Source organism: Danio rerio, chromosome 21 (genome assembly GCF_049306965.1).
Source record: "Danio rerio strain Tuebingen ecotype United States chromosome 21, GRCz12tu, whole genome shotgun sequence".
NCBI classification, from domain to species: Eukaryota; Metazoa; Chordata; class Actinopteri; order Cypriniformes; family Danionidae; genus Danio; species Danio rerio.
The window spans coordinates 27,044,363-27,068,873 of NC_133196.1; the positions used below are offsets into that span (position 1 = coordinate 27,044,363).

Sequence of the window (24,511 nt, forward strand, 5' to 3'; positions counted from 1 at the left end):
CATAATCAGTAACAGGACTGTCCTAATGACCACTTTGAGAAACAGGAAAAAAAGGCAGATTTGTGGAAAACTAGGTTTACTTAACTTATACTATACAAGAAGAATACGTTAATATATATAAACTGAGCTGAGGTAGAAACATTTACAAACAGTAGTGCAACTGTATTAGTGCAACTGTATTGCTAAAAAGTGTAAAAATAATAAAATAAAAAAAGAGAAAAGAATAACGCTTACAAACATAGAGAAACTGTATTGTTACTTATAAAGGGGAAATTTGGTCACGATAACTAGCAGCATGTGTTTTAGTCATGGTACATTTTCAGGATGCAGCTTTTGATAACACCCATGTATCGGTCCCATATTACTTGATGCCTGTATAGAAAAAAAAATTCATATTAAAATTGCTCACTTAAAAATAAATACATTTTGGTCCTTGGTGATTTACAAAATGAGTACTAGCGAAAAAGAAAACATATAAAGGAAAAACTAATTAAATACTTGGGGCTAAATTGAATGATTGATACATTGCTTCATTCACATCTTTCGAAACAAACTGAACATTACTAACAGCTCTTATCTACAGCCTTAGAGAATGGACAAATTTGACAAAAAATACCCCCAACAGATTCACCAGTTTGTTTATGTAATGATTAATTAGGCAATGGCGTTACTTTGTTATCAAAACTCCCATTATTAATAATACAAAATGCAATAATTTTCCTTAGTTTATCATTCCGAGCCATTTGAGGCTTACAGGCAATAATGTTGTGAATAGTATGAATGTAGATAAAAATTCTGTATATTAGACAGACTGATCCTTTCATCCCATAAAATGTATCATTACCATGTATTATTAGGGACCACAGGTATTAATTTTTTGTCTCTCAAAATGCCTGTAGTTGTTTGCTTGAATTTTATGAATCACTAAAAACCATAGTTTCTTCTAAAAACACTTACAGATCTGCATCATTAAATTTGTGTAACATTGGACTGCTAGTTACCTCATACTTTCTCCTTGCATAATATTAAGGCACTGACACTTTATCATACTTGCAAGCTTTTTGCACTACATACTGTTTGCAATTGCACAACTCTGGTTTGCACTTCTTGCCATGTGCCCTTAATTGTAATTCTATACAATTTGTATTTTACTTATATTTTTTAGATTATATTATGTGTGTTATTGTGTTTATTGTAATTTTTCTTTTGTTTAAATTGTACTTTATGTATTATTATCTGTTGTGCACCTAGGGTCTGAGAGTAATGCAATTTTGGTTCTCAGTATGCCATGTACTTGTGGCTAAATTGAGAACTAAGCTGACTTTGACTAAAAATCTTCTTAAATGTTCTACTAAAAAAAAAGAAAAAAAATTCACCTACAAGTTCCCTTTAAAAAGCGCTAACATATAGACATAAATACTAACCTGAAAGCCTCTAGTGTATGTACTGAGGTGCTGTAGTGTGTGAGGAAAAGTCTGAGGTCTCCACTTGTCCATTTATCTGAACGACACGGTTCAATGAACTGAGAAGAGAAGCCATAATCATTCTGTCACATTCAGCCTGAGACAATGCAGGGACAAATATCACCTCATCCTGTGCAGTTTGTGTACAGTGCATTACCTTCTCCACAAGGTCAATGAACAGATCTCGGACATCTTTGGCATGTGTAAGCTTTGAGGCAATGTTAACTAGAGCTCTTGACAAGTTCTGAAATTAACAAGCAAAAATATGTATCAACATAGTTCTACGTAAATAAATATGTCAATATATTTTAAAATGTCATTTATTTCTGCAATTTTTAACATTATTACTCCAGTCTTGGGTGATTTTGTGCTTATTACACATTTATATTGCTGAAAACAGTTGTCCTGCTTAAAGGAACACTCCAGTCTTTTGGAATTTTTTTTGGGCCAATCTTTTGGCCCATTTTACTTGATATAGGAGTTGATAAGGTTGATCAGTTTTACCATTTTATAATCCATTCAGTCAGATCTCCGGGTCCGGCAGGAGCACTTTTAGCTTAGCTTAGCATAGATTAGACTAATAGCATCTAGCTCAAAAAAATAGTTTGGATAATTTTTCAGTTTGATTCTTATGTAGCCTTTAGGGATAGGAAAAAAATGGAACTGCTCCGATCTCTTGTCACAATTTGGGACATGTAGTGTTCAGTTGTAGTGTTCAGTTTTTTTTGTCATTTGACAGGGAAGCAAGGGTTTGTAGTGTTTTGGTATTTGACTGGAATATGTGTATATCCCATGCATAGGCCTAGCTGTTGAATTCATTCACTCACTAAGGCAACATTTCTTGCATGCTTCATGTTTTACCATTTTAAAGATTTTTGTTCAAGATGCCACCAAAACTCAATAATTGCTTGTGTGTGTTTCTCTCATGAATTATATATTATATATATTAAAGTCAGAATTATTAGCCCCCCTGAAGTCTTAGTCCCCCTGTTTATTTCCCCCCCCCCCTAATTTCTGTTTAACGGAGAGAAGATTTCTTCAACACATTTCTAAACATTATAGTTTTAATAACTCATTTCTAATAACTGATTTATTTTATCTTTGCCATGATGACAGTAAATAACACTTGACTAGATGTTTTTCAAGACACTTCCATACAGCTTAAAGTGACATTTAAAGGCTTAACTACAGTAGGTTAATTAGATTACCTAGGCAGGTTAGGGTAATTAGGCAATTTGTTGTATAACAATGTTTTTTTCTGTAGACTATCGAAAAATAAAAACAAATTTGCTAATAGGGGCTAATAAATTTGACCTTAAAATGGGGTTTAAAAATTTAATAACTGCTTTTATTCTAGCCAAAATAAAATAAATAAGACTTTCTCCAGAAGAAAAAATATTATCAGACATACTGTGAAAACTTCCTTGTTCTGTTAAACATCATTTGGGAAATATTTAAAAAAGACAAAAAAATTTAAAGGGGGGCTAATAATTCTGACCTCGACTGTATATGTATGTAAATATAAATGAATGAAGGAATTAATCTAGAGCCCTGAGCTATAGCTACAAGAGCTCAGTCTAATATTATAGTTAAAGATATGAAGTCTTATGTTTATTCTTTTATATTAGAGGTTAGAATTAACTTTTCCCTCATCTTACTGTATCAAAATCTCAGATTTCCTAAAATCTGCCTAATTTCAGATTTTTTTAAATTTTTAGAATAGCTTTTTTTAAATACTGTAAATTGTAGATTATAAAACTATGTATTTTATACTGATGTATGTTATTTCTTAGTGTTACAATACCAGATTGTGATTAGAAACTAAACTGACCCATTTTGTGTTTTGTACCATCCTTTGTAGATTCACCATGTCTGTAGCAGGCACAATGATATTTCACAGTGCATGAAAATACTCCCCATCACCAAGCGCAACACTTGCACCAGCAGAATCTGTGTAACATCATTGTTCCTGCTTCAGCCATAATACAGCAGCAAAGTTGCTTGATTAATATGGGGAAACCCTGGTATAATTCAAAGCCAAATTAACTTAGAAAATAGCAACTATTCAGTTTTCATCAGTCTTAGTACACATTGTAACCACAGAATAGCCAAGCTTTAAATATGAACATTTTTGAGTGCAACGCTATGGTCTATTCTGATTCAATAATTAATGCTAAGCTTAGCTAAAATTGCCCCCAAAAGACCTGAATATTAGTGGAATGAATTTCAAAATGGCTAAACTAAAATTAAACTGCAGGGGAAATAAAATTTGCCTATTTTCAAAAAAAAGAGTGTTCCTTTACCATTCTTTTTTCAGGATCACTTGATGAAAGAATAATTTTTTTTAAAAGAAAATCATTTATTTAAAACTGCTCTATTCTTGTTGCTGGCACTTTTGATCTTTGCATTTATTTTATTCCCAATATATTTAAAATCATCATCTATATATGACTTTACAATTAAAAAAACATGCTGCTCACCTTAAAACTGGCCTCCATCTCATTAAAGACTTTTATTTTCCCTCTAAGCTGTCCACACACCAAACTAGTGTTGGCAAAGAGAAAAGAAATGTTAGAAACAGCACATGTCCACACCATTACATCTGGCAATTAACTTGCTTGCCTTTTGTGTTGGTCCAGCAAGTCCTTATCATTCACCAAGACCTTCAAGTCTTTCAAGTCATGTAGAAAATCTTTTTCAAGATCAACGTCCATATCTTCAATCATGTTGTCTGAGAAAGTATCAGAAAGAAAACAAGAATGTTATCACCTTTCAAAGATCTTTTGTTTTGTGAAACCTTCAACCATTAATCTTCTCCGAAAAAAAAATGGTCATACTGTACATCACCTCTCAGCTTGTTTAAATTTTTGCCATTCACTATTGCACATAAAAAACACTCACTATAATGTGATTTAGTAGTAGTAAACCAGGTGGTATCTCGCTGCACACTTGTGATCAGATCACTAAAACACTTGTTAATACATGGTGCAAACAGGGACATATGCTTGGTTCTTAATGCAGTAGTTCACCTCAAAATTAAAAGTACTCATCCTTTCTTTGTCTCAAACCTGTTTGAGTTTCTTTCTTCTGCTGAACAGAAGGTATTTTGAAAATTGGCAGAAAACTGTGACCATTCACTTCCACAGTATTTGTTTTCCTATTATAGATGTCAATGGTTATCGGTTTTCAACATTCTTCAAAATATCTTCTTTTGAGTTCCACATAAGAATAAAACTCAAATGAGTTTGGAACCACTTGAAGGCAAATAAATAACGAGTACATTTATATGGGATCCAAGGCCTGTGAAGAGAGAATTTTAAGGACAAAACATACACTTAATACACTTCATTGCACATGTACACGTAGACATCACCTATATACTACAAAACTGCAGGTTAACTATGCTTAGATATAATAACTTATATTTGATAGTAACTTGAACTTAATTTTGTTGTAATGTATTATTTTGCACCTTTCGTAAAGCTGTTTTGAAACAATAATTATTGTAAAAAGCGCTTTACAAATAAACTTGAAGTGAAATTGAATATTTTGGGGGGAACTATCCCATTGGGTACTACTACATAAGTCTGTCGTGTGTTTTTATGAAGTCGCTCTTACCAACGGCCCCCACAGTCCAGTAGCTTATGAGCTGACCAGCACAAAAGGCAAAGTCCTGGAATGACAAATACTGTAGTTTTCTCTTCCCTGTCTCAAAACGGCTGTTAGCAAAGAATACAATGGTGGCATAATCCCTGCAGAGAGACATGGCTGAATCAGTGAGAGGAAAGTGGAGAGGTGTGTCAGGAACAGAAGAGAGAGTGCATGGATGGAGGAGAACAAAACAGAAACATAAGTTTGAAGATCAGCCTTATCAAGCATAAGAAATAAGTCTTTCAGTGGGTGTTACAGCTGCTCATTACCACTAGTAAGAGAATGATAGAATAAATCCTTTGTTTGGCTCCAGGTGTGAAAGTCTCACCTTGCCAGATCATCCGACAGGAGAAAGTGACGCTGTATGTTCTCCACTAGAGGGCCTTTCAGCTCTTCAACCACTTTGAACACGCGCTTGAAATTGTCAAACTGAGAAGATGGTAGAAAGAGTTAAAACAATACATGTCCTTGCTTATGGGCGTATGACCATTTCTCATAACCTTCAGATGTATCTATTCTAGCCATAACACATTTTTATTATAATTTCAAAGTGCATTCAAGCCAAAATAAAACTAAAGCATAGCATTTGAGTGTAGAAGGAGTGTACATATTCATGCAGGAAGGATGTATGGTACTGACACCTTACATAGTAAGATAAAAAATATGAGAGAAATATGGGAAAACATTAAAATGGGATAGGATGATAAAATACAGCAGAATCTAGGAAAAGTTAAAGGGTTGACAAATATAATTCATTCATTCATTTTATTTTCAGCTTAGTCCCTTTATTAATTCAGGGTTGCTACAGCGGAATGAACTGCAAACTCATCCAGCATATGTTTTACGCAGTGGATGCCCTAATAGCTACAACACATCCCTGGGAAATACCCATATACACTCATTACTAATATAATGTAATACCTTCAAATAACTTTTTTAATTTCTACTGAACATCCGGTAATCAAAGACTGTATCTATTTAATACAAAATCTAGGTTATATTACTAGTTTATCATTAACTATTTAACATACTAAAGTTTTCTACTCTGTCCACATTTTCATGTAACTGCTTAGCATACAATATTAGTCCTGTCCTAACGAGCCATTCAGAATTCGGGTGTGTGCAGCACCTGTCGCCGACAGCTCTTCAATGCGATTCCAGTCTTTGCACTGACGTCATCCAGGTCTTTTTTGGTCCCTTTGGAGAGTTTTTTACCCAGTACCTCTCTAGCAAACACACTGTCAAACTCATAGTACCTACAGGACAAATATAGCATGAAACAAATCATCAAAACACTGACAATGCACGAAAAAAAAAAAAAAAACAGAGAGTCATACAACTGCCAAAAACTAACAACATTAAAAAATAGAAAACAGATGCAAATCGGCAGGACCACAGACCTCTCGATAAGCATGGCCTGCTGGTCAGAAGGGATCTGGAAGAGAAGCTGATTGGCCACTTTTGAAGGAGACTGAAGGAGCCGCTCACACATCTGGAATGTTCTGAACTGGTCTATGGTATCGCTCTGCAGAACATCAGGACTGGCTTCACACTCCAGCAAAACACCTGCATCCATCCGCTGCCTTACTACATCTGAAACTGTTCAACAAGAGTTTATCTCCACCAACAGAGACGCTACACTATAAAAACATCCTTTCACATTTCAGAACTCAATGCTTTCAGGCTAATATAAAAAAAAATGACAGGAAGAGGAATTTGTGACTTGTAGTGGGTAAACTTCACCTCAACAGAAGATCAATATCACAGATCATTTAATATCTACTGGAGTATTTATTAAGGTTTTTAATTTAAATCATCAGCATCCATCTATAATCTATGAGCTGTCAAACAAACATGAACAGGTTCAAACTGATTGCAGTCTGAATTATTGAAAATGTTTCAATACTCATTGCTGTTTGCCAATCATACCCTTGAGCATTTACTTGCGAGTGAGTCAACAGTTCTCCATTAATATTCAAACCATGTGTTCTGATGACAAAGGACAAAATATGACAAAAAATCGATTGTAAATTATTATTACGTTGATAATAATATAATTATTATTATGATAACAAATCAGTAGTAATTTAAACCTGACAAGCTCATTAACAACATTTGGACAACAACAACAACAACAACAAAAAATATTAACCTGAATGTCCATCCAACCATAGTTGGTAGATATCTTCATCCAGGACAGTGGTGTTCCCCACAAACACATCCAACTCCATGGATATTTTCTACAAAAACAATGAATGAATGAATATATATATATATATATATATATATATATATATATATATATATATATATATATATATATATATATATATATATAAATTTTTTTTTAATACACAAACGATGATAATAGCTGCTTTGATGAATTAACCAAACAGAACATTTTAGGGAAAGTGTACTGTTCACCTGCTTGACAGTATATAATATAAAAAGTGTTTGTTAGATGTTCTAATTTTTGAAATACATAAACTAACGTTATATTAAACCAATAAGAACTCACCGTAATTTTATATACGTTTTAAAAAACTGAAAAGACGGTCAATGAAGTCGTAAGCTGAGGTTAAAACAGAAAGTGGCATCTACGGCGACGCATCTGAGAGCTGAGCTTATTGCGCACTTACATTTCCAAACACGCACGTGCAGGTTTGTTTACGCGCGTCAATCCGTGCTGCTATCAAATATTATCAGGCCGTTTATGATCTCTTACGCCCGTGTAAATTTACATGAGTTGTCTGTAAATGGCAGGAAAGGATGATGTCAAGGTGCTCGCAGTCTTGTGGATCTGGTTTAACCAGAACTAAACTACATTTACCATCGAGCGATAATGCAGCGCCATCGAGCGTCTATCAATGAGTGACTGCCACCTACAGCTAGGGAATAAACACTGCATAGAGTTCTGGAAAATATATTACTTCAACAAAATTACGAAGAACGAACCTAATTCAGATATAAAATTCATTAATTTTCTTGTTGGCTTAGTCCCTTTTTTATTCCGGGGTCGCTACAGCGGAATGAACCACCAACTTATAAAGCAAGTTTTTACGCAGCGGATGCCCTTCCAGCCGCAACCCATCTCTGGGAAACATCCACACACACACTCATACACTACTGACAACTTAGCCTACCCAATTCACCTGTACCGCATGTCTTTGGACTGTGGGGGAAACCGGAGCACCCGGAGGAAACCCACGCGAAGGCAGGGAGAACATGCAAACTCCACACAGAAACGCCAACTGAGCCGAGGTTCAAATCAGCGACCCAGCGACCTTCTTGCTGTGAGGCGACAGCACTACCTACTGCACCACTGCCTCGCCCTCAGATATAGTATATATGTTTATTGTGGTATTTGTCTGACAACCACAATGTTTTTAGTTTAAGTCGGCCACTAAGTAACTTCAGCAAAATGTAAGATAACAATAAAGACCAAAGTCTAACACAACACTAAAGTCCAAAGTCTAAAGTCCAAAGTACATTTAATGAGAACATTTTTACTAAATTATTTCTGGCATAAAAATACTTTTAGTTTTATTTAGCACTAGCTTTCAATTAATAAAAATGTTTCAATTAAGATATATCAACAAAAAAGGTATAGGGTTTCTGCATATAGGTCTTAAGACATGCTAAAGTGAATCTTCAGTTTACTTTAGAATAATGGTTTTAATAATTAATATTACTGTACTATTTTTTTTATTTTATAGAGAATAAATTGTTTTCATTAGGGATTGAAATGTTTCTATGAAATATTAAGAAAACCATTTCCAACACTGATAATAAAATGTTTCTTGAAACCAGTACTACTGATTTCTCTAGAAACTAAAGACTAATATTTGTTGAATATTCTACTTTGCTATCATAGAAGTAAATTAAAATCTCTGTATATTTATTGTTACAATATCTAACAAATGCAATCTTTAAATGTACTTTCGAACTATATAAAATAAATAGATAAACAAATAAAAAGCTTGTACCTTACTGGAGATAGACCTTTGATAGAGCAACACCATTTGAAAATGTGGTTTATTATGCTTTATTCATAAAAAAACAAAACAAATTATGCATGCAAGATAATAATTCTCGAAGTATAACTGACATTTATTTGAACATATTGCTTTCACAAATATATGCCTATTGCTTTATATAATACAGAGCTGATCTGAACCAGCAGATTCAGCACTAAACATGACCAGCATCCATTTTATTCTGGATTTGGGTTTTTTAACTTGCAGATGGGCCCGTGAGCCTCAAAGACTAACTCCAGCCTCTCTCTCTCCCTTTCAAGTGTGGCAATCTCTTCCTCCAGCTGCGTCTTCACATGCTCCAAATGATCAGTCTCCTGTAAAAGAAAACACAGGCTCAGAACATACATACACAGGTTTCGTTATAATATAGCACAACTAAAAACCCTACTCACATTCTGTAAAGTGTCTATAAGCATCCGACGACGATCTCGACATCTGGCAGCTGCTACCCTGTTCCTTTCTCTGCGGATCCTTATTTTCTCAAGCTCCTCCGAGGACACCTGTAATAATAATAAAAAAATGTTATTAGACTAATTTCATTTAAAGAGAGAGTTCACACTAAAATGAAGATGTTTTGTTAAAGGAATAGCTCATTTAAAAAATGAAAACTGAAAGCGTAAAAGTAATATTCAGTATAATTTTTTATAGTAGTGGCAAGCCAACTGGTCTTGTTCATCGAAGTCTTCTCTGGTAAACAAACGTTGTGGTAATTGGTTACCACACAAGACAGGTCTATGATTTTGCTTTACATCAAACACCTAGTCAGAGGTCAGCCAAAGTGGTCAAGAATGCGCATTCGGCAGCCACTGAGTTTAAGTTTATGATTATAAAATGATTTAAATGGTTTAAAAAACACATCAATCCTCTTCATAAGACATGCGGTAACCCCCTGGTGTCATATGGGTTAGTTTTGCGATAGATTTGTGTGCTTCTGGAAGCTTCAAAAAAGAGCCATTGTACAGCAAAGCAAAACCCAGGATGAAATCCAAAACTACTCTGACTGTGTTCATCTGATTGATGAAAAGTCACATACACAAAAATGGCTAGAGCGAGAGAACATTATGGGGTCATTTTTATTTTATTTAAAAAAACCTTTAATTTATCCATCCTCGAGACAGGTTACTCGTGATAGATATACATTTTTTCTTCAGTCAAACAGAAGTTTTTAGCTGAAGCTGCGGTCCTTGGTGTTTCCTAGAATGCAAGTCAATGGCTACTTGCATTTTGAGCAAAGAAAGTTGCTGTTGTACCATCTGAAAATAGTCTCCAGCAGCAAGCCCTTCACTCGCACCATCCGCTAGAATCAGTGTAATATCATTGCGCCTGCTGCAGCCATAGTACAGCATCAAAGTTCCTTGATAGATTATATAGTTCATATCAGACTTGAATATAGCAACTTTTGATTTTCTTACAGTCTTACTACACAAAGTAGAAGGCAATAGCTGTTATCACTAATAACATTAAGTGCATTTAACTTATTAATAAGTTTGTTCACCTTACAATATTTAAACAAGTAATCCCAACTTTTTAGCACTTTAAGTTGTTAAACTAAATAAATTCAAGTAAACTTGACTTACACTAGTATGTATTTACAACTTCTGAGTGGTCATGTATCAAAAGCATGTTAATAATGGAGAATGGTGATGAAGGAACTGAGGAAACAGGTGAAAAAATTAAAACTTGACCATAATCAGACGTAAGCATAACAAATCTGAGAGCTTTTTCAATTCTTTGATGTTCAAAATTTATAAATATATTAATATATTAAAATACATAAATACATTTTATATTGATATGATTATATAATAAATTATATTATAAAACAATATAATAATAATAATATTAATAATAATAATAATAATAAATAAAATAATATTTATATAACAATAAATAAATAATATTATATAATATTATTTATTTATTATATTAAACCTTGGCTGAAAAACTTGTTTTAAAATGTTATATTGTTTTTGTTTTTTGCAGTACGCAGATGCTACAATACAAAAAAGTTTTAGAAGTGTAGGAATTTGTTTTTATAGCAGCACAGTGGGTAGTGCTGTTGCCTCACAACAAGAAGGTTGCTAGTTCAGTCCCAGCTGGGTCAGTAGGCATTTCTCTGTGGAGTTTGCATGTTCTTCCCGTGTTCGTGTGGGTTTCCTTGGGGTGCTCCGGTTACCCCCACAAGTGCAAAGACATGCGGGTATAGGTGAATTGGGTAAGCTAAAATTGTCCGTAGTGTATGTGTGTGAATGTCCTGGTCCTCCAGGTTGGGAGTTGAGCGTTGGGCTAATGACCCACCCCGTAAAAATAAGATGTTATCAAACACCAACATGGCACGGCTATCAACTTTGATCTAAACGACCCTGGGAGTCAGTCAGTAAGTGAGGTATGTGTTTTTTACTTTACTTAAATGTTTTAGTTCAGCTTACTTGAAAATTTTAAGTCAGACGGCCTCCTAATATTTTCCTAGTAATGTGAACACTAATAAGAAGTTAAAACAACTAATTATTTTGACTCAACAGTACTGAAGTTCACTTTATTAAGAAGTTGTAAATACAAACTGTTTTAAGTTATGCTCACTTAAAATGAATACACTACTTTACTTGGAAATTTTAAGGCAATCGGTTTCCTCAATTTTTCTAAGTAAGGTCAACTTACTGAGTCACAAAATTAGCCTATTTTAAAAACAAAGTGGAGTGTTCCTTTATGGAAACAAGCTTACAAGGTGATGCTGCCATCTTATGGAAGATAACCAGAAAGCATATTCATGTCAATTGAACCCAAAACCAAATAAGTTGGTTCCTGTTAGTCATCCACTGGCACCAATGACAGTGGCATTCATCTGAGCCTGCGCCTTAAGATTCCCGCTCAAATACTACAGCACTGACTCACTCCTCCTGGCCCTTTGTGATTCAGGTGTGAGTCATTTCACTCTTATACCAAAAATGAATGAATCACCAGAACCCCTCAAGTTCACTTTCAATATTTACTGCATTATAAACTCTGAACATAATCTTTAATGATCAGGAACTTACATGCTTATTATCATCATGGCCCTCTGCATTGTCCCCCACTGCTCCATTACAGGACGGGTTTGGACTGCAGCACTGTGACAAACAGGGGCAGTTGAACATGGTGGTGCTGGTGGGTAGGAATGAGGAAAATGTGCCCATGGTGGTCTCTGATTGGGAAAGTATAGAAGACTGCAGAAACCACTGGAGATCTGGCGAAGATGTAATGACATCCAGATCTGGGCTGGACGTAGAGTCCTCAGTGTCATTCTGCAAATTATCAATAAAATAAAATTACACATTAAAATAAACAGTAATAACTAATATAAGTTATTTTACAAATGTTTGATAAAATAGTTAGTTAAAAATACAGTTAAAGAATTACAAATAAAAACACAGGTTATTAAACGTCTTTTTTCTGTTTCATTTCTTCTATTTCAATTATTTGAAGCTGAATAAATAACTTTTAATGACCTACCGGAGCTAAGAGAAGATTCGAGGAGTTTTCATGCTCCATCCATGCTGGAGAAATCCGGGAATCATAATACGACTCTCTTCGTTCATTGTGATTCATTATGATCAATTTCATATTATTTCTGTTAGATTAAATTCACGTAAAACTAATTCAGTTCATTCTAACAGGCCTACAACGCAAATTCGGTAAAATGACAAAGCTATGATAAATCCATAAGAGAGAATAATGAATAAAATAAACCAAAACACGTGCTGCAGCTTTTCTTCAGTGTCCTTACGCCCCCTCACACCCACTCTTTCTCCTCCTCCCATGAAGGATCTGTCGTTTCCAACTTCCAATGTGCCGCCTTTTCTCTTCTTAAATTCCCTTCTGTAATGGCCATTACTTATCATAAAGAGCTTCAACAGCGCCAACTAACTGTCGCTAACATCAAATTCACAAACTAAGTAATAGTCAATAGGTTTGATCTATGCTGGTTGTGAATGACAGGCACGAGTCTATTGCTCTCGATACATGCTGAGTTTCAATTAAAAACATCTTGTGACGAGGTGACTTGCGGGTTTGAAATGCATGAATAAGCGAAGTCGTAAAACATCAGTGAATCACTCTTGTGGTTAAAAAAAACATACATCCCTTATATCTTGTTTCGTGGCTGGTTGGTGTCTATTTAGAAATATGTTACAATACAATTCATGAGAAGTATATACTGCAGTGTAGTTGACGATCGGGGCATGACTTTTTCTGTAATGTTCCTGTAGTTTGTGTAATAAAAGTTTCTGTCATTTTTATAATAATTTAAATAACATCAAATTTATTCATAAAACGTATTCAAGTGTTCAATTTTTTTATATTTATTGTCTGATTGAGGTAAAACTCTAATTTTACTGTATTTTAGGCTATATGTTGATATCATCAACACCAATTTACCTAAAAGTGTCTTGTGAACACTATGTCGGTGCTCAGTTCTGTCGGTTTCAGACTGTTGAATGATTTTTTTTCTCGCATATACCGATTGGCGTTGTTATAGACAATGTTATTGACCAATATGCAGGGCCATTATATGACCATTAATATTTTGATGATTAACATTATTTTAAATACAGATCTTGAACTACATGTATGTATGTGTCTATATATACACACACACAAAATTCTAATATATATATATATATATATATATATTATCAGAATTTTTTGCCCCCGTTTATTTTTCCCCCCAATTTCTGTTTAACGGATACATTTTTTTCAACACATTTTAAACATATTAGTTTTAATAACTTACAGATTTATTTCATCTCTACCATGATGACAGTAAATAACTTTTGACTAGATATTTTTCAAGACACTTCTATACAGCTTAAAGTGACATTTTAAGGCATGTTATTGTATAATGATGGTTTGTTCCATTGAAAAAATAGCTTACAGTGGCTAATAATTTTGACCTTAAAATGGATTTAAAAAAAAATTAAAACTGCTTTTATTCTAGCTAAAATTAAAACAACTAAGACTTTTTCCAGAAGAAAAAATATATTATCAAACATACTGTGAAAATACCCTTGCTATGTTAAACAAAATGTGTGAAATATATTAAAAAAAAATTATTCAAACGGGAGCTAATGATTCTGACTTCATGTATACTGTGCTTAATATACAAGTACACCCCTCACAAACCTATATTTATATTTTAAATTCATATCTTTTATAGGAAGCTACAGAAAACTATTTGTGCATATACATTAGATTAGTCTGTGCTGAAGCCAAATCTGGAGCTTATCTAACTTATGATAACAGTCCAAAAAATGAGTACATCCAAATTTATGTGTTGTAGAAAAATGTTAAAAAGAAAAAAATCAAGAGAACCAAAAAATTGTAAAAATTTTGTTGAAATTGTGTAGGTTGTACTTTTTTTTTTTTGCAATATTTTGCTTCAATTTAATTGTATTACCTTTTAATTTCTTAATATGTTTGGTGACTGAAATATTATTTTATAAATATATCTGTTTAATAAATCTGTTTTGTTTAATTGCACCAAAATACATTGCCTATATTCACTGAGAAATGGATAAAAATATTCCTTTTAAAAATGGGGTGTGCTCAATTATGCTGAGCACTTTATATATAATTATAATTATTATTTATTTATTTTTATTCATTAAACCACATATAAGTGCTAAAGAGAAAAGAAGCAAGAACTATTTTTATCTTAATTTAACCCAGATTTGTAATAAAGAAATGACTAAGTCTGTGTCATGGCAGAAATATAATAAGCTTGTCAGCACATATTTTAGACAAAAATACACTTTATTCATCATTTAGAGCAGCAGATGTTTGACACAATTAGCGATGGATTGCAGAAACACATGAAGAACATATTATAAGGGTCTGTAGGCCCCAACAGTAATGTCAAAGAGTTTAGGGTTGTTTACTGTCCCTTCTTTGTCCAGAAGAAAGTAGAACTTGTACCCTTTGACTTTCAGAGGGATAAATGAATGGGATTCCTGCCTGTGTGCATAACAGGCTACTTGACTCAAAGGCACAGTCAAGTGGTGAGATCTCTGGGGTCCCAGTGGAGACTGTGTGTAAACGCTCACTTTAGCACCTCCTTTATGCAGAATCACACGACTGACAGAGCGACGGCTGAACAATAATGCCAAAGCAAGTATTCCTCCACCTGCAACAACAGACAACTAACAATTTACAGAGCTGGAAAAAAGAATAAATTAAAAAAAAAGATTTTCTTCTTGTGATAACTGCTGAGGGTTTTATCATACTGTATTGTATTAACATGATATTGGCATTAGCTAAAAAAGGGGCTGCTTTAATAAGTATAACAAAGAACTCTAGAGTTTTGTGCATTAACTGCATTAAGGTCTTATCTCACTGATAAATGCTAATGCATACATACAAAGGGCAACAAATAGCTTACATTAATTACATTTTTTTTAATTTATGAGTTATTAGATTAGTCAAAGGTTATGGCAAGGCCCACGTGGAATCTGTGTGTACAGATTGCGCAGATTTTTAGCCGATCATTGATTCAGTTTATCTACCAGTGCAAATGCATGTAAATTTATATTTATTCAGTTTTTAAATTAATTACAGTAATATTATTGACTAATATGAAAATATTCATATGGTTTATTTACAATACAGTTTGTAAACTGAGACTTGCTTTGTTTACCAAATAAAGTGGATCTAATTGGATTTGTATTGTAAATATTAAATAAAAGTTAAGGTAATTAAGTAAAGGTATTACTTTTTATTTCATACATTAAAGTTTTTATCATGATACCCCCAAAATCCTTGCGCATAAATACGCATAATTTTAACAAAATTTAGCGCAGAAATAGCAAAAAATGTCTGACCTTAGTCATGACTTCTAATTATTAAACACTTACATTCAATATTTTGTGTATGTCATAGGCATTAACCTGTAAAATGGTTATAAATTATAATGCATACTATAATGTTTTTTAAACATATTATAATAAAGTATTTGACTTTATCTACTGTGGTAATTACACTGTAAACGATTTCTTGTTAAATTAACAGTAAGTTACTGGCAACAATTATCCAGTAGCTGCTGTATTTCATAAAACAGTAACATTACTGTAATACTAATTACATTAGTATTACATTTACTGTAAAATGTAATACATCATTTTACTGTTGTTGATTTTTACTGTAACACCAATTACAGTAGTGATACACATACTGCAAAACTGAAAACAGTATTTTATTGTACATTTTTACCATGAAGAACTACGGTATTTTAACGTTACTTTTATTATTACTGTATAGTATTTTACAGTTATTAAATGTTATTTTATTTTATTTAATAGTGCTACTTTATAATGGGTAAAAATTTTCAAAAATTGCACAAGTGTTATTTTACCTGTTCAAGAAATACAAGAAAAATAAAGAAACTGAAACTTTAACTTCACAATAAAGGTTTATTGTGTAAACCATGCTAAAACAGTAGCAATAATTCAATATAACAAAGCAACAGAACACTAATGAACAATTGATCATTAAAACCAGTCAACAATTAATGCATCAAAAATTATTACAATTTTAAAAACAGGTGAAAATACTGCTACAAGACAGGAAATGATGAAGGCCAAATGATGTGGAAAGGGACAGTGAAATAGGGCAGCAGCACTTCTGATGATCCTGCAAAATTGACCAGCAATATCAATCACTGAAGTAAAAACTAATCATCCCTCAAACCATTTAATTCATTCAGAAACGAAACACTGCACTGTTGTTTTTATATATATAAAGATCAGCGGGCATTGTTCTTGAAGATTGCTAGTCAGGTGTCCACACAGGTGTGTAAAAAATAAAGTCTCATCTTAACTTAATGTCCGACTCTGTATAGCTCGAATATCTGATTCCATGATCACACTACTAGTGCTTCCACGGATTTAAGAGGGGTGAACACAGTTCATTCTCACTTTAAGATAGTCATATTTAAAATTAAATAAATAAAAATAATCTAATTTAACGTGACTAATGTTAATTAAATACTTTTAGGCTTTTAACACGTATAAATCCACTTCTAACTTACAGATAAGATTGCGTAAGAGAACATGAAAGCCGTTGGTGATTTTTTTAAATAATGCTAATGATGAGTTACTGATATTTGGTTTGCATAAAACAAAGTAATCACTAAGCATTCATTTTTGGCAAAATCTGCAGAGAGGCTCAGCGACACGAGGAAATGTGTTAAAGTTGAGTAGAGAACTAAAGAGCAGTCTAGCCTACTTCATGAAATGTTTGTGGTAATATTCTGCTGACAATTTATATTACTGTATTTCAATATGCAGCAGTGATGGCATGTCAGCAAGACAAATAAACATTTTATCGAGTCATTTCATACAATTTATTTATTTATTTATACAAACCCTCTAGTGACATTTCCTCAAACTAAATCATCATAACGTTACTGTGCACAGCATCAGTAAAACGTTGAGAATAATTTAAATACTTAATTTTTTAAAACAGTCACTGCTGATTAGAAATTAACATTAAAGCTAAGCTTACAGAAATCCTGTATGCATGACAATATAAAGATGTATTACTCACTGATGTCGAAGCACTTCCAGGTCATCAGAGATGTAGACAGGACAGAATATGTGCTATCAAATGAGCTCTTGTGCAGCCTTTGTTGGACATCCAGGTAGTATGTTCACCCACACTGTAAGAAACAAAAACAGAAACAATTTATTAAAATGTGAGGGATAGTAAACATGTTTGGTCTACAGAGAGAAGAAAATGTTTACTTTAAGCATTGATCCTAATGAAACTATTTCTCAACTACATTTAACCTTATCACGGAAACAGCATTTTTGAGCTTTTAGACCAGGGGTGCTCAACCTTGTTTGCTTTAAATTAGAATTAAAACAATAAATCTCTATGTCAAATAAAATACTTCAGATCTAAATAAAGCAGGTGCTTTTACCTAAAGGTTCCTTCCCTCCAGTTAGTTTGGCTGCAGATCCCTCCACATCTGTGCTTTATTCGGTTCTTGTCTTAAGAGTAACTGGTGTCGCATTCCAGGTCCATCACAATCTGGGCTAGAAGGACAATATGACAAAAGACAAGACACATATAAATAAGTCTCAGAATAAAATATTTAAAGGAATAGTTTACTATTTTGCCACTATTTACGTGTTTTAAACTAGTTTGAATTTCTGTTAAACACTAAAGCAGATATTTTGAAGAATGTTAGTAACCAGTAACTATTGACATCCATATTTGAACCAAATTTCTTTAAAAAATACGAGTTTGTGTTCAACGGAACAAATTAAATATATAACTATTTTGAAACAAGTGGAGGATCCCAAAGATGCTATTATTTTCATTTTGGGGTGAACTGTCCCTTCAATTCAAGTGTCAAGCAATAGTCATAAAAACTGATGTGTCGCTTGAGGAAAACTAAATCAAGTATATTCTTTGAACAAGCAGAATCATTATGCCGTTGTATTCAGTGATTCTCTTTTACATTTTCCCACTATAAAATGATAGCTTCAACATGCAATCCATGTTAAGACAAAAATGAATAGCATAAAATAACATATTGAACTAAACTTGAAAAAAACCAAACACATACGCCCAGTAAAATTGCTAATAAACACAAAGACAACAGTTATAGAAAAAAATGTTTGTCTAATATTTACTCAGCACTTGGTAGGCAAATAGCATAGCCGTGGCTGTTTTAACACCAGATTTTTTTTTTATCTTAGGAACTGCTGGAAGAAGAAAAAAAGGTTGTACATGAAACTCCTCACAACAAATCTGTGAACAACTTGACATTTAAAAATCTAATCAAAATGAGGAAGACATCAACATTACCTTGAATAATCAAGTGAGGAGTGATTGGTAGCATCAGTTTTTCAACATCAATTACTGTAGCTGAAAAACAGATAAATATAATAAGAGTAAAATAAGACTTACATTAATTAATCTAAATCTATGGTACAACCATACCAATCTGTATAAGGTTAAAATACATTTGTACACAAATCATTCCCTGACCCCATCAATTTCTCTTAGAATAGGATGGATATATATATATATATATATATATATATATATATATATATATATATATATATATATATATATATATATATATATATATATATATATATATATATAGTGATAATGACTTTGGCTTATATCTGTGTACTCAGAACGTACACTCACTCACCTCAGGTACACCTGAACATCAAAAATTAAATGTACAATTAATGACACACTATACATCAAGCTCATTGACATTATTGAGAAATAGACAATTAATATGTATTTTGTTAATATTAAAGTTAGCTTAAAATAATTCAACTGCATTTAATTTTCAGCTCCATTTAATAAAACAGTTAAGACTCATTTCATTATGAGTTTAGTTTAAATAACTGACTTACAGTTGAAAAATTTTACCATAATGATAGCTTAGTCATAATGACTATGTGAAGACCAGAGCTTACCTTAACGGTAAAGGTTTAACTTTTCATGGTGACTTCGCCTTCATCTCAGTGTTGTACTGAAATAGAGAATGCATTAATGCAGTTACAATAAGTTAAAGTTATGTTTTTTTTCAGGTAACTTAACGTATGGTCAAAAACTCACTCAAGATAAACTCACTGTATCTAATACCTCGCAAACACTACAATGACCGCCTGGCGTCTGTTATTTCTTGTTTAAAATACCGTTTGTTAACGGATAGCGTGACATAACATAAGAACCTACAACTAATGTCACTTGGTTAATTCTTCTAAATTACACACACAATACACAGAAATATATACAAAACAATCCTTTAACGGACAGAATTTGACTTTAAAACACTTACCGAGGATGAATTCGCTGGATGAAAGACGACAGGTGAATTTCAAATTAGGAGAGCCGTTGCCTGCATGTCGAGTCGTGTCCGTTCGGTTCTATGAATCGGCTCCTTAGTGAACAGTAAAGAATCGAATCCGCCTAAAACCGATTCCTTGTTGTATATGATTCATTACTATTTCGTTATACTGCTTGGCCACACGCATTTATACACTAATTATACACTAATTGCATATTGCTGAGTGTGCTTGTGAACACGTGTGATCAAATAATTCCCGAGCAAACGGTTCAATTCGGTTCAATACGATTCAGAGTCGCTCGAGTGCTGAACCGAACCAGTGCAAACGTGATATTGATTACAATATAGTAACATTGTTTTTTATTCATTTTACCAGCGAAATTATTACATATATCTGACCTTGACAATACGAATAAAGTTCGTTTGAAGTGTTTTGAGAATTATATATATATATATATATATTTTTCTCCCAGAATTCATTTCACATCAACAAGCAAATGGTAATGGCGGATGAGAAAGCCCAGCTAATATTATAAATATTGCGTTTAATATGTCACGAAATGAAATTTTAACAGTGTTTCATGCGAGAATGTAGTTCTTACAAACTCAAATCTGTGGTTTATTTATAGATATCATGTGTAAATTTTAAGCGTGCTTTGCCGATAGCTGAGATTCTGACCTCCAGGGTGTCCATCATCACTCATGTATCCGGCAAAACGAGGTTAAAATCGGCTAGACATGTGAGACTTCCCCCAGTCTTAGATGGCTCTATAATGAATGTGTTATGAAATTTAGTTTTAACCGTTTTTCATGCGGGAATGTAGTTGTTTTAAACTCAAGTCTGTGGTTTATTTATAGAGATGGTGGGTATTTTAAAATATTGTTTTGAAAATGCGGAGATATGTGACCTCCATGGTGATGACGAGTGCCCTAACCTCATGAATCCGTCTAAAGCAGGCTGGTCATTATGACATTTAAGCTGACTTTGGTTTCATGAATCAATTACTTTTGTTCCAGTTTACGTTTTGGTTAAGCACAAAGTTATGTTGATTAAAAATGATTTAATATTTTCATGTTAACCTTATAAAATTAAGGTGCAGTACACCCAAATATGGAAAACCAGGGGACAGCTTTATGCACTGAACAGTCTGAAGAAACTGGTTATTTTATTTTTCTTCACAAAATACTTTGTCAAAAAATAAAATAAACATAATAATAATAATATAAAGTGTGTGTAGAGTTTTTCATGGTCATTTGCAGTACTGTATTTAGATGCACAGTAACTGATTTTTTCCCAAAATTCATTGTAAAATCTGCAGTAGCATACTGATAATCATGTTCACAGTATGGAAATGTTGAGAATACATTATCATGCTGTGAAAACAGCAATATATACAGTAACACACTGTGCACAGCTTATACAGTAAACAACTGTTGAGAAATGCAGTATAATACCGTGAAAACAACAGAAATCGTTTACAGTGTATATAAATGCTGTAATAACACATGGTAATTTAATATGTAAATAAATGACCCAATACTGTATTATTATTGGCAACGCAGTGGCGCAGTAGGTAGTGCTGTTGCCTCACAGCAAGAAGGTCGCTGGTTCGAGCCTCGGCTGGGTCAGTTGGCATTTCTGTGTGGAGTTTGCATGTTCTCCTTGCATTTGTGTGGGTTTTCTCCGAGTGATCCGGTTTCTCCCACAGTTCAAAGACGCTGTACAGGTCAATTGGGTAAGTTAAATTGTCCATAGTGTATGTGTGTGAATGAGTGTGTGTGGATGTTTTCCAGAGATGGGTTGCAGCTTAAAGGGCATGCGCTGCATAAAAAATGTGCAGCGGTTCATTCCGCTGTGGTGACCCCAGATTACTAAAGGGATTAAACCGAAAAGAAAATGAATGAATGAATATATTATTATTTTACTAGACCAGAGTTTACAGTTTTTATTACAGTTTATCAGTTCACTAGTTAATACTACAGCTGCAGTATGTAGAATTCATTAACAGTGTTGTAATACTATAATATAAGCAGTATTATACATTATAATATACAATAATAAAGTATGCTTAAAAATTTGTGATGTCAAACAAATTATCACATTCAAAACAAAAGTTTGCATTTACATAATATGCGTGTACTCATGGTCTATAAAGACTGTGTATATATATTCAATTAAGGGACAGCACAGTGGCTCAGTGTTTAGCAAGAAGGTCGCTAGTTCGAGATCCGGCTGGGTCAGTTGGCTTTTTTGTGTGGCTTTTGCATGTTCTCCTTGTGTTTGTGTGGGTTTCCTCTGGGTGGGTTCCTTTACAGTCCAAAAACATGTGCTATAGGTGAACTGAATGTACTCAATTGGCTGTAGTGTAAGTGTGTGAATGTGAGAGTGAATGGGTGTTTCCCAGTGCAGGGTAGCGGTTGGAAGTGCATTCGCTGTGTAAAACATATGTTGGATATGTTGGCAGTTTATTCTGCTGTGGTGACCCCTGATAAATAACGAGACTAAGCCGAAGGAAAATGAATAAATGAATTTTAAATTAATCAATTGACAACACTATTAAAATACTACAAATGCTATTTACTATAAATTACTATTATTTATTCATCTGGCCAATTAAGTCAAACATTTGATGCTGTGAGGAACATCAGTGCAGATAATATTAACATTCTTAACATTTATTCTAAAACTTCAAATTATAAACATTCACAATAACAATAAAATGCATGTTTATTATCAAAATATCTTGAATTTGTGAATGTCCGATGCAGAGTTGAGTCTTACCAATGATCAGGCATCCAGAAGTGAATCCATACCTCCAGGCATTTGAGCCCAGGTTCATATCAAAACTGAAGAACCCCCCCAGTTCAGTTCTGACCTTCTGAGGTTCACTGTATTTCCTTGTGTCTCTTAGACTTGTGAAAGCGAAATGGCCCAAATACGCCCAGAACAGAAACTGACCACCACAGAATATGGCCAGCAGTCTGAAGAAGCGCGTCCGGTCGTGTTCAAACAGCAGCACGTCCTTCGCGACCGCAGCGGAGGTGAAGGTGAACGCTGAAGCCACGCGCACTGGGAAAACGAGAGGACGAAAGATGTTTTTAGTATCCGTCACTTTAAACTGAGTATAAATAGAGGTAAACGCTCTTGAAGACTGGAAAGCTGTCCGCCGACAAGCTAAAATAAATGTACAGCTACGCCTTACGCCGAATAACAAGTGCTGAACAGCCATGACTTAATAAAAACGAATAGTTTCGAAATACTGTGATTTTAACCAGGATACATTGCTGTTTATTTGCCAGTTATCTTATATTATTCAACATGCTGAAAAGTACGGCTAACAGGTCGACGCCATGTTTGTTCTTTTTGCAAGTACGGCTGCCTCATTAGTCCAAATGCAACTGGTCCAGTTTACCTTGTTTAAAACGCCATATACAAGTGGGCTACTACATTTAGGCCATTGTTTGTACGTTATTAATTATAATAGATAATCTTTTCTTCCTTATTATTTAAAATTTTATAGTTGCTTTAAATCTTGCATCTTGTTGAAAAGTACTTAGGTTGTTTAATGTTTCACAGCACAGTGTAACAAGGTTTTTAACCATTTTTTAAAGAATTCAGTTAAACTAATAAATGTACAATTAATACAGTCTAAACTTCTTTTTACATACTTAAGTAGGACTTAAATGCATCTTTATATCTCTTTGAAATATTCAACTGTACAGCTACATGTACTGTCAAGCACTATCATAAGCTTTAATGTAAATGTAAAATGCTGGCTTCATTTTCAGTGTTTCATATTTTACAATTATTTAAATCTTTTTGAAAGAGCTTTTATTGTGTGAGAGCAGTGCAAATAATGTAATGTTCCTGGAGACTTAATTCCATGTTGCTTATTTTTTATGAAATTGAAACTATCATAATTTAAATGTAGGCTATACTAGATCAATTAGAGACTTTAGACTTATTTTTTACATATGTAAAAAGGACTTAGAAACATCTTCATGTGCTTAATAATTATTATTTATAATACTTCCTAATTATAATTCATAATTATGACTTAAAAAAATATTTATTACTCATAAATTATTGAAATTGTTTACCTTTATAACATACATACAAACAAAATATGTCTGTTGCTACCACAATAGGCAGATTCATTTTGCCATCTGCATTTATTATAGTTTCAAAAGGCTTTAAGGTGCTGGAACTTACTTTTTAAGTGACCCAGTCTACTCAATGCTTTCCTGCGGTGTATAAAAATAAACATTGTCCAAAAAATAGGCTACCTATATTCCCTTAACCAGTATCAACAAAGTGCACATGTATAAAACACAAATCACTGTACTCATTTTCACAAGCTTCATCCATAAACAAATGGAGATTACAGGTGTGGTTGTGTTTTCATTGTATGCATGTAGGCTATGTGGGAGGGCAACTACTGACACTTATCTGATTTGAGACAATAGCATGCTCTAAACTTATTTGCATACAGAGGTTTGATCTGAGC

The 24,511-nt window shown here is 33.4% G+C and overlaps 3 protein-coding genes and 1 long non-coding RNA gene across 8 annotated transcripts; all 4 read right to left on the bottom strand.

Annotated features, from left to right (window-relative positions):
- Positions 1–59: 59 nt before the first annotated feature.
- Positions 60–7,958, bottom strand: fibpb (fibroblast growth factor (acidic) intracellular binding protein b). Of its 5 annotated transcripts, none has more exons than NM_212861.2 (11): positions 7,754–7,958; positions 7,267–7,354; positions 6,515–6,713; positions 6,244–6,370; positions 5,443–5,543; positions 5,082–5,215; positions 4,086–4,194; positions 3,944–4,007; positions 1,621–1,707; positions 1,425–1,522; positions 60–372 (listed from the first exon to the last, which is right to left on the bottom strand). In NM_212861.2, the coding sequence occupies exons 2-11, from the start codon at positions 7,343–7,345 to the stop codon at positions 303–305; spliced, it is 1,068 nt and encodes a 355-aa protein (NP_998026.1). In that variant the 5' UTR covers positions 7,346–7,354; positions 7,754–7,958; the 3' UTR covers positions 60–302. The 5 variants fall into 5 exon arrangements, with proteins under 5 accessions (NP_998026.1, XP_073790510.1, XP_073790512.1 ...); XM_073934409.1 differs by having other exon boundaries at positions 7,856–7,931; XM_073934411.1 differs by having other exon boundaries at positions 5,082–5,231; positions 7,754–7,931.
- On the bottom strand, positions 7,633–13,768 carry fosl1b (FOS like 1, AP-1 transcription factor subunit b). The gene is made up of 4 exons (XM_009295436.5): positions 12,641–13,768; positions 12,187–12,432; positions 9,544–9,651; positions 7,633–9,465 (listed from the first exon to the last, which is right to left on the bottom strand). The coding sequence occupies exons 1-4, from the start codon at positions 12,749–12,751 to the stop codon at positions 9,328–9,330; spliced, it is 603 nt and encodes a 200-aa protein (XP_009293711.1). The 5' UTR covers positions 12,752–13,768; the 3' UTR covers positions 7,633–9,327.
- A 1,155-nt stretch (positions 13,769–14,923) lies between these two features.
- tmem223 (transmembrane protein 223) lies at positions 14,924–23,384 on the bottom strand. The gene is given in 2 exon segments (NM_001003594.2): positions 14,924–15,308; positions 22,786–23,384. Coding segments are annotated over 2 exon segments (747 nt in total). The 5' UTR covers positions 23,234–23,384; the 3' UTR covers positions 14,924–15,009.
- On the bottom strand, positions 16,577–20,091 carry LOC141379877 (uncharacterized). Its single transcript, XR_012396811.1, has 5 exons — positions 19,630–20,091; positions 18,995–19,054; positions 18,102–18,216; positions 17,726–17,837; positions 16,577–16,810 (listed from the first exon to the last, which is right to left on the bottom strand). It is a non-coding gene; the product is annotated as an uncharacterized lncRNA (long non-coding RNA).
- Positions 23,385–24,511: the final 1,127 nt, after the last annotated feature.

Bases quoted from the DNA above. Each gene is read 5' to 3' on its own strand.
- fosl1b (XM_009295436.5), bottom strand. From the start codon at position 12,751: ATGAAATTGATCATAATGAATCACAATGAACGAAGAGAGTCGTATTAT. The intron at 9,652-12,186 runs GTAAGTTCCTGA...TTATTATTACAG, and splicing joins GCCATGATGATAATAAGCAT to GTGTCCTCGGAGGAGCTTGA. The intron at 9,466-9,543 runs GTGAGTAGGGTT...TTTCTTTTACAG, and splicing joins TTATAGACACTTTACAGAAT to GAGACTGATCATTTGGAGCA.
- fibpb (NM_212861.2), bottom strand. From the start codon at position 7,345: ATGGAGTTGGATGTGTTTGTGGGGAACACCACTGTCCTGGATGAAGAT. The intron at 5,216-5,442 runs GTGAGACTTTCA...GTCTCTCTGCAG, and splicing joins CTGTCGGATGATCTGGCAAG to GGATTATGCCACCATTGTAT. The intron at 373-1,424 runs GTTAGTATTTAT...TTTTCTATACAG, and splicing joins CATACACTAGAGGCTTTCAG to GCATCAAGTAATATGGGACC.